Source organism: Fulmarus glacialis, unplaced genomic scaffold (genome assembly GCF_000690835.1).
Source record: "Fulmarus glacialis isolate BGI_N327 unplaced genomic scaffold, ASM69083v1 scaffold9392, whole genome shotgun sequence".
In the NCBI taxonomy this organism is placed as follows: domain Eukaryota; kingdom Metazoa; phylum Chordata; class Aves; order Procellariiformes; family Procellariidae; genus Fulmarus; species Fulmarus glacialis.
In genome coordinates, this window is record NW_009197186.1 from 1786 (window position 1) to 16238 (window position 14453).

Here is a 14453-nt window from a genome sequence, read left to right on the forward strand (position 1 = left end):
CTTGTACCCCATGGCCAGTTCTGTTATTAAGATGAAAAGTTCACTCATTCTTGAGTCTTTTGTCTAGATATACTTTCATTTGGTTATATTTTCCCTTAACCTTACTTTATGGTCTTTCTTAGACTAAAAGCGTAAAGCGTGGAATGTGTATTTCAGCAAAATATCTTAAAGCCTTGAGGGTCTTTTGTAGACAAGGTCTACAAAAGTCTAGCTACATTACCGTTGGCATTGTCCATATTCATTTCCTGCTGTGTACTTTCTGTACATACAGTTCTCTGAGTTATAAACAGACTTATTACTGTGCATTTGTACAGTATCTATGCTCGTAAGTGAGCTCTCCTGCTAAACACCCATCCTTAGAAATGAGACTGGTTGGCAACTAAATAGAGCCTAGATATAGGTGTTTAATACTATTTGAAATGCATTAGCAAACTGAAAACATCCATCCTTATGGGGTTGCCAGATACAATACAGTACATGTAGGAATCCCTGCCCTCCCAGAGCGACTGCAGTTGTGGCCAACTGGAATACCCAACATACCACATATTGCACCGGAGGCAATGTGTAGGTCATGGACTCAAGACCATTGTTTCAACCAGAGGTGAACAGAGGGATGCAGCACTAGTCCCGCTGTCTATAGAGATGTGATTGTTCCAGGTGTCTTCTGTTGGCCATTTCTAAGTATCATCCTCTTCTACATGCATATGGACTGAATTGACCATACAGGCTCCTAGCCTCACTGTGTGGTCATTGAGGAAGACTTTATGGGCACCTACATAGATACATAAAAGCCTTGAATCAGTTGCTCCCACGTAGGCATGCATGTACTGCCTTCAAATGTTACTACGTACCTTTGTGTATGCAAATGACTCAAGATTAAAGAATCTGCAGGCTTAAAGAAGGCATTATTTATCACATCAAATATTTACTGCTGAGATCTAAGTTAGGTTCTAGGCACATAAGTAGCCTGGACATTCTGATTATAGCCCAAACTCAGTGGGCTGGAGGCTGAATGCTAAATTGCCATTTTTCTTATTGAATACCTTCTCCATAATTGTCACTGCTGTCTAATGGTTTTTCACTGCTTATTTAGAGGACATTAAAGAGGTTTTATCAGAAAAACCTGAGCATCATCAGAAAATCTCACTGTCATAAAAAATAAAAATGTAAAATGCTTACTTTTGATATCAAAGGTCCATGATTTTAATAACAATTATAAAAAATATAAAATTATATTCCAGCAGACTCTTTTTATTAGTTTAGAATAAGGAATCGCAACATAATCTTAACTTTTGATTAAAACTTTTGTGTTTCTATTGCAGATTGCCACAGAAGCCATAGAAAATATTAGAACTGTTGTTAGTTTGACCCGAGAAAGAAAATTTGAGTTGATGTATGAAGAACATTTGCATGTACCATACAGGTATAATAAAAATAAGTAAGCTAAAAAAAAATCTGTATTTAAATTATAGAATAAATTAAAAACATTTACTTGGACTAACTGGGTTTTTTTGTTAGCATATATGCTTTAATGTGTAATTTAATTACCTCAGAATTAATGTGAATATTTTGCATATTTTTTATTAACAAATGCAACCACCAGCCAGCATTTTTAGGTTTTGATTTAATTCATTTTCTGTGATAATATTGGTATCTTCTATTGCAATGTCACTTGGTTTGGAAAAATGTTAATTTTAAGTGAGCTTTGGAAGTCATCTAATCTAACCTCCCACCTGAAGTCTTTCAGATATCTATTTAAAAACTTTTAAATGTAAATATTGCATTAAGCCATTTTTGAAAGTATGAATAGGATTGAAAACATTTGAATAATTACTTATTGGTTTGCAATTGGTAAAAAAAAAAAAAGAAATATAAATCTGCCTGGACTAAATCAAAATTAAAATGTCTTAAAGTGAAAAACTAAAAATATAGTGTCTATTAAAATTTTATTTGTTCTAGAATTAAATGTTCCATTTGTAGACATCCATGAGAAAAGTAAAGGAAATGACAGCGTATGTACACAGATATGGTGGGAGACGAGTAGGGGTGCTGCTAATACATCCACCATAATCATTGAGTGGTTAAAGCACAGTGCAGGATGAAAAAGATATTACTTTAGCTTTTTTCTCAGGCTGCTAGGTTCTGAGTCCGTATCTCACAACTTGCAGGACAGTGCCTAACCATTCTCAGGGTTGACATTGATGGGATTGCTCCAAGACTTTCATCTTGATGTTGTTCTAGTATAAATAAGAACTTATTGCCCTATGGGTCAATTTGTCTGGAAGAGATAGGACATGTGTTTTTCAGTTAATGTTTTAGTGCATGTTAAACCACTGATTAGGCAAAGAGTTTCTATTTTATAAAAATTGAGCTTAGGCCTTCTGTTATACTGGATTAATGCACAAATCAGCTATGTAAAAGAGAAGTCACAACAGCCTCTTAATCAAAAAAACCCACACTTGTGAATCTGGCACCTGTTTGTTTTGGTTTGGGTTTTTTCCAGAAGGAACCATACAGTTGTGACTTAGTAATAGCATCAATAAAATTAAAATATTTTCTTTCTTTTTTCTGGTATCATACATAGTTACAGAAAATTTTCTCTCTACCTTGCTATTAGTTATAGCCATAGTTTTATCATCCAAAATCTAATTTCTTCATCATACATGCAGGCTTAATCTTGTTTGAGACAAGAATTGTAACTGATTAAATTGAAAAGAAACAGATTCTCGAGTGTATAATATTGCACTGTTTAATATCTTTGTTATTTGGTTAATATAAAATTGCAAGTAAAGAAAAAATGACACAAAAATTTGGCTCTGGCTGAAGGTTCTGTTCTTTTTTTTCCCTCTTATGTAATGCAGTAGTACAATTTCAAACGTGTTATTTACATCTTCAAAGTGGTAATCGTGGACTGAACTGTAAAGTGTTTTAACACTCAAACTATGAGATGGTAAGAAAATAATTGTACATAGTAACTAAGGTGTCACCTTTTTCTGCACCCATATTCCAAGCTGTTCTTGGAAGTAAATAAAATTCTGGAAACAAAACTTTCTCTTGGACACAGTCTAATAGGAGACAAGGGATTGTGTTGTTTAAGCATAAGTACACTTCCCATTCGTAACAGTATCATCTGAAGTCAATTAATTGGCTTTTGCATACTAGGACTTAAGTATGACTGCACATTTTTATGAAAATATGCATTCTTTCTTACAGAAATTCTGTGAAGAAGGCACATATATTTGGATTTTCTTTTGCTCTTTCACAAGCAATGATGTTCTTTACCTATGCTGGCTGTTTCCGGTTTGGTGCCTATCTAGTGGTAAATGGACACATGGAGTATAAAAATGTGTTTTTGTAAGTATCTCATTTGCAATCTTTTTTCTGTCAGTCCAGACAAAGGTCTTTGTTTACTACTAGAGATATCATGAATCCACTGGGTAAGCTATGAGAAAACAGGCAAACTCTTCTTCTGTACTTAAATATAATGAAAGCATATTACAAAGTGGATACTCCAGGTGACTACGGAGCTTGAGCTGTTCAGATAGGCCTGATTTTGGATTTCCTTTTCTGTATTTATTTGGGACTATTATGTTTTCCAGAGGTTGAAACAGTATCCTACTTACGTTTATTCTCACCAATCTTATTGTTCAGGTAGCTGTGAGGTCCTCTGTACATTCTACAAAAAACATAGTTGTATCTGTTTATTGAAACATAATAATATTGTAAAAATCTTTTTAAGAATAAGTCATCAGCGTCTTTGTTATTTCTATGTCAGGTTTATTCATCGCAAATTGAAATCTGCTCTAAAATACATGTTAAATAATTGGAGAACAGTATTTCATAAGGTATATGCTGTTCACTATAAGGGAAGGATAACTAAATTATTTTAGATGACATTCTGATAAGAAGCTTGTTCGCTTAAATGAACCAATTTTGTGCGGGAAATGAAAGTATGAACAATGAATGTAAGAACAATATGTAGAGTACTATACATACCCATAGTCAGGTGGAGCATTTTATTTTTAATTTAGACAGGTACTGCAAATAAAATACTATTCTAATTTGCAGTATTCTTAGAAGGTAATTATACAAGGAATAGTACAATTATTTGTCTCTAAGGGTACTCTATAGGCTTTTAAGGGCAGAAACTGTACAAAAATCGAAGGAATTATTTTGAAATTATAAATTATCCTTAGCTTCTTACTTTTATATTTTGGGTTTATAATCACTGTTTATCCAATCATTTGCCATAATACCTAAAAGCCCCTATGATAACCAAAGTCCCATTCTTCTAGATCATACATAAACTCAGAAGAAATAGAATTTATAATTTAAGAGTCAATAGCTCAATATAGGCCTATGGAAACAAGTATGAAAAGAATGAGATTCTACCAGTATGGGTATCAGTGACCTCAATACCTAAGAAAGGCCAATCATACCGATTTTTTGTTGGCAACCTGATTAAAGACAGTTAACACAGCTCATTTTGACTGGAAGATGTTGGAAAGTGTCTGCATCCCACCTGCTAGCTGAAAATCTCTAGCGAGCGGGGTGAGTGAACTTCCAGTGGCTCAGTTAGATTTGGAAGGGATTGTCTGACCTGAAGCTGTGCAAGCCCTTCTAGGCTGTTCAAATGCAGAATAAAACAGATTAGTTTATATAGCTCTGAAGATAAAAGATAAAAACTAATATAAATTAATTTATTTTACTTTGCCTTAAAACAGGCTAAGAGATCTCACATGTCAATTACCGTCCCTCAGTGATGAGTAATCCTATGTTGTGTGGCAGTAATTAATAGCTGAGGACAACAGGTTCTTAAACCATTCTAATACAGCTTGTAAAGATAGATCTACATTCACCATAAAACAATAATAACATAGTTTTCAACCTTTTTTTGGTGTTGTGAATCCTTCAAATTTTTTCCAGCGGAACTGTGATAGCCAATTAAATCTTTATTGCCACCTTATTACAGGCTTGATTTCTTATTTTCATTGATGCCTTAAAAATGAATCACTACCTCCCAGAGGTCATTGAACCACAGAGAAGAAACTACAGCAATAGTAGAATAGGATTAGAGTAACGATTTTACCATCCATTGATGACTTTCCTCCTAGCCCCAGTTGAGACTTAATATAGTTAACCAGTATTAATAATTAAAGAAATTAGTGCTAATAAGTAATGAAAACATTGAACTTGGAATGGAGGCTTGTTTATCTCACTTCATTAAAAGAGGATAAAAACAAATTTCTGGAGCTAAATGAGTAATTAAAGCAATAATAGCTGGTTACTACTTCATTCTTTTTAAATTTAGTCCCCTTTTTTCTCCGAGTAAAAGAAAAAGTTGACTGCAGCCCCATTTCCATTGTCCGTTTCTTCGTTGTCTGTTTATTGATTTTTTTTTTCCCCTGATTTCTTTTATAGAGTGTTTTCAGCTGTTGTATTTGGTGCAATGGCATTAGGACAAAGCAGCTCTTTTGCTCCAGACTATGCCAAAGCCAAGATATCAGCAGCCCACTTGTTTCTGATGTTTGAAAGAATACCCTCAATAGATAGTTACAGTGAGGAAGGAGAGAAGCCTGTAAGTAAGCCATATGCAATGGGCGATATTATTTATTGACAATGTGGACAGTACTCTTCTCACTTCCTTCAAACTGATTTTTCCTCTCTTTCTGATTACTTCCTTATCTCAATGCATTCTCGACACTTTATCCAAACACAACACGGACCAAGTTCTCTATTGTGAGTCCAGCTTTTGCCCACGTTGTCTAAAGGTTATTTGTTTTGAAAATCTGGTTAAGGTACAACTTGTGTGGAATTCAACCAGCAGAATTATGAGCATTTTCAAAATAGTTCAGTGCTGCAGCTTGATTTTATAGCTTCACAAAGATTCAGACCACAGACTTAAAGTCAGCATTCCAGCAAATGCAAAACTCTATTGATTTCAGTGGGGAAAAAAAAACTTCTGCAATTCTATTTGAATCATGTGTCAAATTGTCTTAAAGAAGTAACAGTGATACTATTTCAATTATAGGAAACATTTGAGGGAAGCATAACGATCAAAGATGTGGCATTTAACTACCCAAACCGACCAGAGGTCAAAATCCTCCAAGGTTTGAATCTAAAGGTAGAAAAGGGACAAACTCTGGCTCTTGTTGGTAGCAGTGGCTGTGGAAAGAGCACTGTTGTTCAGCTGCTTGAGAGATTTTATGATCCACTTGATGGAGAAATGGTAAGTATTTTTGCAAGAACATGTCAACATGTTAAGTGAGGGTGTGCTTATATGGTTTTATGTGATGTGATAAAGTATAATAGATATTTCTGGTTTTATTTTTAAAATATTTTTAATGTTAAAGAGAAGCAGTGTGTCATCAGGGTTCCTTATTTAAATGCGATGAATAATATAATGGAAAAAGTCCCATATTATAATGAATTAATGAAACAAGACCTGTGTGGTAAAAATATGCCTGATCCACAGCCTAATGATGGCTTTGAATTCAGAGCAAATTTCCTGAGGTTTTTACATTAAGAACACTTCAAAAGTTATTAAATATAGGTATCTACTTCTGTATAAGATAGTAATAGAATTTGCCATCTATGTTCTTTCCTAAAACAGTGAACATCATTTAAAAAAAAATAAAAAATCTTACCAAGCGATAGATTGTAAATACTTTTAGTAATTTGGGTTTAAAATATGTCTATGGTTTCCCACACTACTTATTCAACAACTTTACATTTTTTTTTTCACATAATGGTATTGTTTATTGCCATTTTCTCTTTGATGTAAATGTGCTCAGAGATTTTGTTTGAAAAAGAACCCATACATTTTGGGTTGCATGAGGTGAGAATAAGAAGGATTTCAGAATTTGTCTCTGCAGAGACACTCACAAAAGATAAAGCAATAGTTAAATAAGGCCTAGATGCAACGGACAAGATTTTTCTGAGGTTGGAAATGCCCATACAGGTCCGGTGTAGCAAACTGACGTGTAGAAAGAAGCAGCATAGGTGCCCCAAAAGTATGCTTAACCAAGCGTAACTTCATCACCAATGTTTTTGACCTTCTATCCATAAATAACCAACAACGGTTTACTGAAGGGAAAAGCACAGACCTCTGGCATAGAAACCACGAAAGCAGTGGACTAATTCATAAGCTCAGTTGCACTGTGAACTGAGTGAAAGGGGTGCATGCTTAAAAGCACTAACCGTCAGAAGAACAGCTGTTCGCAGCAGTGAGCACTATGCTAGTCTGGTCAAGAGAGTAACTTTGCCTAAAAGTTGTGCTATTTGGTATGGTGGATCCAAAATACATAATAACTGAGTTCTCTAGCTTCATCGGTGATTTTTCACATCAAATAAGGAACAGGTAGCAGACCTTAGCAGCCTGCAAATCCATTGGAATTCTAAGGAAAAGAGATGGCACATATCTATGTAGTTGAAAGCAGTTTCTCCCTTCCAGCTTTTTTTCTTTTTGCCCTTACATCTGCAGATGTAGAAATGCCGCCACTGATTTCAGTGGATTTTGAATTAGGTTCATTATGATCTCTTTCCTTTGAAAAACAATTATATTGGCTGTGAACTAGCTGTTCTAGCACAAACTGTGGAATGAGTAGATTAATCACATCCAGTAGCCATGCTATGAAGGGGGCAGTTCTTCAGTTACCCAGATGATCATGTCACTCAACACACAGCTTGAGCACTGTACTGGGTGATTCTAGTGGAGATATAACAGCCCTTTAAATGTCCTGGTATATTTGTGTGCAAGTTGATATGACGTGTATAATTATGAAACTGATCTATCCAGAAAAACATTTTCTGTTGTCATTTATCTAATAGACAATGATAGCAACTCAGTAGCCAAATTTAGCAGAAGTGTGACACAGCTGCCAATAAAGAAAACTGACTGCAAATGATATCTTAAGGAATCCAGAAGTAAATTTGTCCATTGTCAGGCATTACATCACAATTAAATTTAAGATTGGATGCTTGGCTTAGAAGTGTGTAAATGAATGAACCCAGCTCTTCCTTTATTTTAATAAAATACTACTGCCAATCTGTTTCTTCAGTGGGAATATGTATGCAAAACAGAGGAAAGTTTTCCCACCGAAGAAAGAAATGAAAGAACTTTACCCAAAGTTCTTTGAAGTTGCCTCAGCATATCCTATCTTCCACTGTCTTCAAAATCCTAATGAAATCTTGAAGCAAAGAAGAGGACTGAGGCAGCAGAAGGGACTATCCTCACTTTTATATAATAGCCCTTGGAAAATTTTGGAACATAGAGGAGAAGGAGGGGAAGGGATTATGTGAGCTTTCAATATGGTAACTCCAAGGAAAGAGCTGCAATTGTGCAACTTCTGTGTATGAATTTACAGTAAATCTCAAATACACATATAGCCATGTGACTGAAACTTAAAATGCTTGGTTTCTCAGCTTTTTGATGGAAAAAATGCGAAGACACTGAATATCCAGTGGCTAAGATCTCAGATTGGTATCGTCTCACAAGAACCAATGCTGTTTGACTGCACTATTGCTGAAAACATTGCATATGGAGATAACAGTCGGGAGGTGTCACATGAGGAAATTGTTAATGCAGCAAAAGAAGCCAATATTCATTCCTTCATTGTCTCTCTGCCAGATGTAAGTTATTCCTTTTCTCTCCTACTCAGAACTGGAGATGACCTGCTGAGGCAGGGAAAAATTGTGTCCATTTATGATTCCCCGGGGTACAATAATTCCCTGAGATGCAAATAGATCTGAAACTGATTTTTAAATCTTATCTTTCTTAATTGTGTTTACCATACTTATTTTTACTCTGGGAGACTCCAATATCAGGTGGAGAGCTGAACATTTAAGATATCAGGGAAGAAAATCCACAATTATAACTAATCGAGAGCTGGAAGTGTGGGGTGGGCTTTTTAAAGTGAGTTAAACATTTCTTTTTAAGCTCCTATTTATCTCAAGCATATGTAAAAGACTCTGCTAGACTGACAAGTTTCTTATGCATTTCTTCCAGTTATACCTAGTCAAAATTTAAATTTCTAGTATTCCTACAGTTCAAAAATTACTAAGAAAGTTTTTCTCATATATATCTAACCAACACATAATAATGCAAGAATAAACATCTTGGGTCAGGTGAAAGGTCTGCCATGCACAAAATCTTGTCCCAGGCAGTGACCAGCAAGAGGTATTTACAAATAAGTATAATCACATTTCCCCTGAATTCTCATCTAACTTTGCATAATTTGTGACTCAGGAACTTCCTAAGATAGAAATCATGGTTTATTATTTAATAGTTCTGGAGGGATTTTTTTCTGTGGGTTTGACAAATCAACTTCTAACCTATGTCAGCTTGTATCCAAAACTTCCTGAAGCAAGGAGGTTGCCAGCTTAGTTGTATGTTGTATATATTCAGCTTAATTTCAGGCTATTAAGCTGCTTTTTGCATTTCTTGAAAAAATACAAAGCCGAAAGCCCTTGATTTTTCCAGATCATGTTTAGTTTCTAATGACTTATCAAGATCTGCTCTTTCCAAAACTTTGTAGAGAACTCTTGTGATATATAATGATGTCTCATAAAACTTTGGTGCTTTTTGCAACCAAATATATAATACCTCAAAGACTACTGTGACCTACATATCCGGAGACCTGACTGGTCTGCCTTAACTGACATAACTAAATTAAAAGCATAACTGTCCAAAACTGTAGTATAGATGTAGATAAAGTGTATAAATGTCTATGTCTATATATAGATATAGTATATAATTTGGCCTGAAACTGATACATCTTATACATTGCTATTTTTTTCCTCAGGATGAATAAATGTGGGTAGAATAACTGATTGGTTAGAATGCTAGCTTGAAGTGTTCAAGGTCAGGGTTTGATCCCCACTATTGTCATAGACTTTCACTAAGCTTTGGTATTCCATCTCCTGATTGAGAATAATGTTGCCTTCTAACCTTAGAGGGGTTTTTGCTTTGAATTTATTAAATGCTTGATGCTACAAAGAAGTCTCCTAGTGAAAGATCTATAGATATGTGTCAGATAACAATTCTGGTCATCTGTTTTCAGAGAGCTCTTGGCATGGAATATGCAGTTTATGGATGGCTGGTGTCAGGGTCAATATACTTAAATATACTTCAGAATCAATTTGCATTCATAATCTGAACTTAATATATTGTTTCTAGAAATACAATACCCGTGTAGGAGACAAGGGAACTCAGCTTTCTGGTGGTCAGAAACAACGTATTGCTATTGCCCGAGCTCTTGTACGTCAGCCCCAAATTCTGCTACTGGATGAAGCTACGTCTGCCTTAGATACAGAAAGTGAAAAGGTAACTTGGTTGTGAACCAGGAGTCTGGAATCTAAATCCATGTTTGTTTGTATTATGATTATCGTTTTCACTCCCACAGATTAAAGTCCAAAGCTGGACATACATATTTATGCTAATAATAGAGAAATATAACGGTCTTACTCCTCCTCGCCAAAAAAACTTTTTTTTTCCCCTGCATCTGAATAGCTGTAGGCAGATTAAAGTAGCAATGAAGAAGGCATTTCTTTGCCTGGAATTCTTCAGGCTTCAATTGGAAAAGTGCTATCAAAATTGAATCAGGAGGCACAAACTTCAGAAACTGAAAAGACTGAGGATGCTGCCAGAGAACTTTTTTCCTGGGAAATGGCCAAATCTTGCTTTCATAATTTTTCTAGCTTCTCTCATTGCTCTCCAGTCCTTGCTATACGTTCATGGCTAATATGCAAACTTCCAGTGAAAAAATTGCTAGAACACTTACTTTTTTCAAGCCCAAAGCTGCAAACTTGGTATAACAGAAGTACAATCTAGCTGTAGAAAATCAGCACAGATTCTACAAAAGAACTTACTATTTATGAGGCAACTATTATAACAAATATTATAATCTGAAAAGCTCAAACCTTATGGACTAAGTTTTGATCAATTCTAGGCATAAAAGCATAAGGTTTGAGGGGAAAATACCATTAAATAATTCCAGGATACTTTGTTTTCTAATTGTGTGCCAGTTAGGTACAGAAATTTCATCTCTTATTTTATTCTGCATTAATAAACATAAGGAATAAAGAAAAGAAAGCAGAGATTCTTCTTGGTATTTTTCTGCCAGTGCTAGCTTAAAGAAAAACATGATTCATGTGACTCCCTGCGAAATCATGAGAACTAGTATGATAGTAGTTGACCCAAGATTACTGACTTAACTCCCACATATAAATAATTAGTCATGGAAGGGACCTCTGGAGGTCTCTAATCAAACTTCCTCTTCAAACAAGGGCCAATACTGAATTCAAACTAGGTTACTTAGTGCTGTGCCCAGTAGGGTCCTTGAAAATCTCCAAGAAGATTCAACAAGATCTCTTTTGTCCCTGTTCTAATGCTTAATTACCCTTGCAGCGACTATTTTTCTTATAGCCAGTCAGAACCTCCCCTGTTACAATTTATGACCATTTTCTCTTGTTCTCCTACCATGCATCTCAGAAATGAGCCTGGTTCCATCTCATCCTCTTAGCTATCATGGCATCATCTGCTATGACAGTTTTGACTCCTTGACAACACAGGCTAATTCTAAAACAGGAAACTAAAGCCACATATATTCCCTTTCCCTCACTGTCATATTACAGTTTACTTCACAGATGGCAGTTGAGGTATATCTCACGACAGCTGCCAGAATAGTTCACCTTTTGGTTTGTTCATTGCGCAGATTGTCCAGGAAGCGCTGGATAAGGCCAGAGAAGGTCGCACCTGCATCGTGATAGCTCACCGCCTCTCCACCATCCAAAATGCTGACAAGATTGCCGTGGTCCACAACGGCAAGGTTGTAGAGCAAGGGACCCATCAGCAGCTCCTGGCTGAAAAAGGCATCTACTATTCTCTGGTCAATGTTCAAAGTGGGTCATGCAACATGTAAATTAAAGGCAGTATGTATCTCTGAATTGTCACTGTAATTATTTCAATACTGCTATTTTTGTCACTGTAATTATTTCAGTATCGATTGTCAGTCTTGATACTTTTGGTTTTCCTCCTTCCTTTCATAAGTCCTATGAAAACAAGAAATACTAAGCAAATATGTACCAGTTTCTCACTACTATTTTTCATTATTCAAACCACTCTACGATGTGGCCAAAGCAGAGGCTTATCGCACTCCTAAAAGTAGAAGCATGCTAAGCCAAATGTAATTAATATTAGCTTGCTTTGAACTCTGTGAAAATCACACTGATCAGGCATGTCTGGTAAACAACCTGTAAACATTTTCATGCTCAATAAAAACAGTTTTGCTATTGCCAGAAACAAATCTCAAGCCTTATCCTCACTGTCAGTCCTGGCCTATTAGGCTTGTTATTAACTTGTTATGAGAACTTGCAAGTCAGCTGGAGCTTGATGCCAGATGCCTCTTGTTATGATGTGGACTTTTAGTCATCCCATATGTGGGATGACGGCAAAGGTCTTGAAAATATGGGTGCAGGCTGAAAACAAAGGTTCCAGAACTGTAAGTACCTCACTGATGGTCAGTTACTGATCACTGAAGAGGTGCAACGTTAAGAGTTGGGAAGAGACTGCTTTAAATATAACACAAAAAAAAGAAGCAGCAGATTAGAAAAAACCCACAACAGATGGGCAAGGCAAGGCACCTGCTGCAGCTTGGGAAAGTAGTATCTGCAAGTCTCCCAAAGTCCTAGGGGTCAGCGGTCAAGGGCTAAGAACTCTCTAAAGACTGCAATATTTTATAAAGGTGAAAATCTTGAATTTGGGCTTGGAGGAGGGGGAAGGAAGGACACCTTTTTCATGTTAGCTTCCTTCATTGAATAGCTCTTGAACATGATCACTCTGATGACCAAGACTCTCAAGGACTGTAACCATTGGTGCTAATTACATGGCATCAGCTCTGTGGTATTGTATATTAGTTGCTAATTTAGGATGACTGTTAAGGACTAACTGTTTTGAATATGTAGTAATAGTGATTAATAATTATTAAGAACTAACCATTAGCAATGTGTATTGTTAATGAATATCTATGCAGTAAAGTTTTGTTTTTAAGTTTAAAACTGGCCTGATTAATCAGTCTTCCACACTTCCGTCATAGCAACGCCTGATTCCCTGAGATTTATACATGTGATCTGTCTTATCTACGTGTAGATATTTATACACACACAGCCTAGCTGATAGGCAGTTAGGCTCATATCAATGTACTAATAACACTTTCCAGAATGTTCATTGATGCAGTCTCATTGTATTCCTCTTGAATCACTTACCTGTTTTCTTCAGTTCCTGTCTTAGATGGAAAACTAATTTGACTAGCAAAATTGTTTCCTATTTATACATTACTTGATACAATAAGGTTCTTGTCCATGAGTAAGGCTATTAGTATGCACCATAGTATAAATAAGTTATACTTGTAATTGCAAGAATGGAATAGATACTCTTTAACATTATACTCTGAAGATTCAAGTGAGAAAATATTTAGGTTGATTTTTTTTTTTACTAAATTCTGGATTTCAGTTTTTAATTTTTAAAACTAGGCTTTTTAATTTTTGATGATACAATTTCTAATTATTGGATTAGTAATGATTGGATTGTTTCCTCAACTTATATAATTTCAAAGATGCTTGATTTATCAGACAAATTTAGCTCTTCCTGAAAATCAGGCAAGCACTGTAAATATTTTACCACAGACATATGAAAATCCGTTTTGAAAGTTTTGGCCATATAGTTTAAAATCTATTTCAGAAATTCATGTCAAATATAGAAACTTTCCAAAACAATCTATTTTTCCCTATCCTTTTCTTCCACATTTCTAAAGAAGTATTTCCCCTTTGTTGAGATTTACGCAAAACTTTGCGTAATAATTGCTAAACACCTCACTTTCAGTTGAAAGGGGCTATAAGGAAAGTAAGCACTTTCTTTTAAGGGTAATGGATCTTTGTTTCCAAATCCACCGTAAGTGCTTAAATAACTATACTGCTGCACATAATTTCTTTTTCTTTTCGGAAGACTACAACAATCATATTACTACTATTGTGCTACCACCAGATGCCTCATCGTGTAATTTTTAGTCACAAAGCCAAAAGGACAGACAGGGACACCTCCAAAAATGTGTTCTTCACCATGTTCTATTCATACACTTTTACATTGTAATGCTTGACCCAAAGAAAGGATTGACTGACCTAGAACAATTCTGCTTTAAGGACATTTATTCTACAGTGCCTTTCTATAGGGCCTCTTCACTGGGTAAAAAACTGGCTGGACGGCCAAGCCCAGAGAGTTGTGGTGAACAGAGTGAAATCCAGTTGGCGGCCGGTCACGAGTGGTGTTCCCCAGGGCTCGGTTTTGGGGCTGGTCTTGTTCAATATCTTTATCAACGAACTGGATGAGGGGATTGAGTGCACCCTCAGTAAGTTTCCAGATGACACCATATTGGGTGGGAGTGTTGATCTGCTCGAGG

At 35.8% G+C, this 14453-nt stretch overlaps 1 protein-coding gene across 1 annotated transcript; it reads left to right on the forward strand.

Moving 5' to 3' along the window:
- Nucleotides 1–1323: 1323 nt before the first annotated feature.
- LOC104072500 (multidrug resistance protein 3-like) lies at nucleotides 1324–11977 on the forward strand. The gene is made up of 7 exons (XM_009572455.1): nucleotides 1324–1423; nucleotides 3214–3354; nucleotides 5422–5578; nucleotides 6032–6229; nucleotides 8425–8631; nucleotides 10178–10324; nucleotides 11715–11977. The coding sequence occupies exons 1-7, from the start codon at nucleotides 1392–1394 to the stop codon at nucleotides 11919–11921; spliced, it is 1089 nt and encodes a 362-aa protein (XP_009570750.1). The 5' UTR covers nucleotides 1324–1391; the 3' UTR covers nucleotides 11922–11977.
- Nucleotides 11978–14453: the final 2476 nt, after the last annotated feature.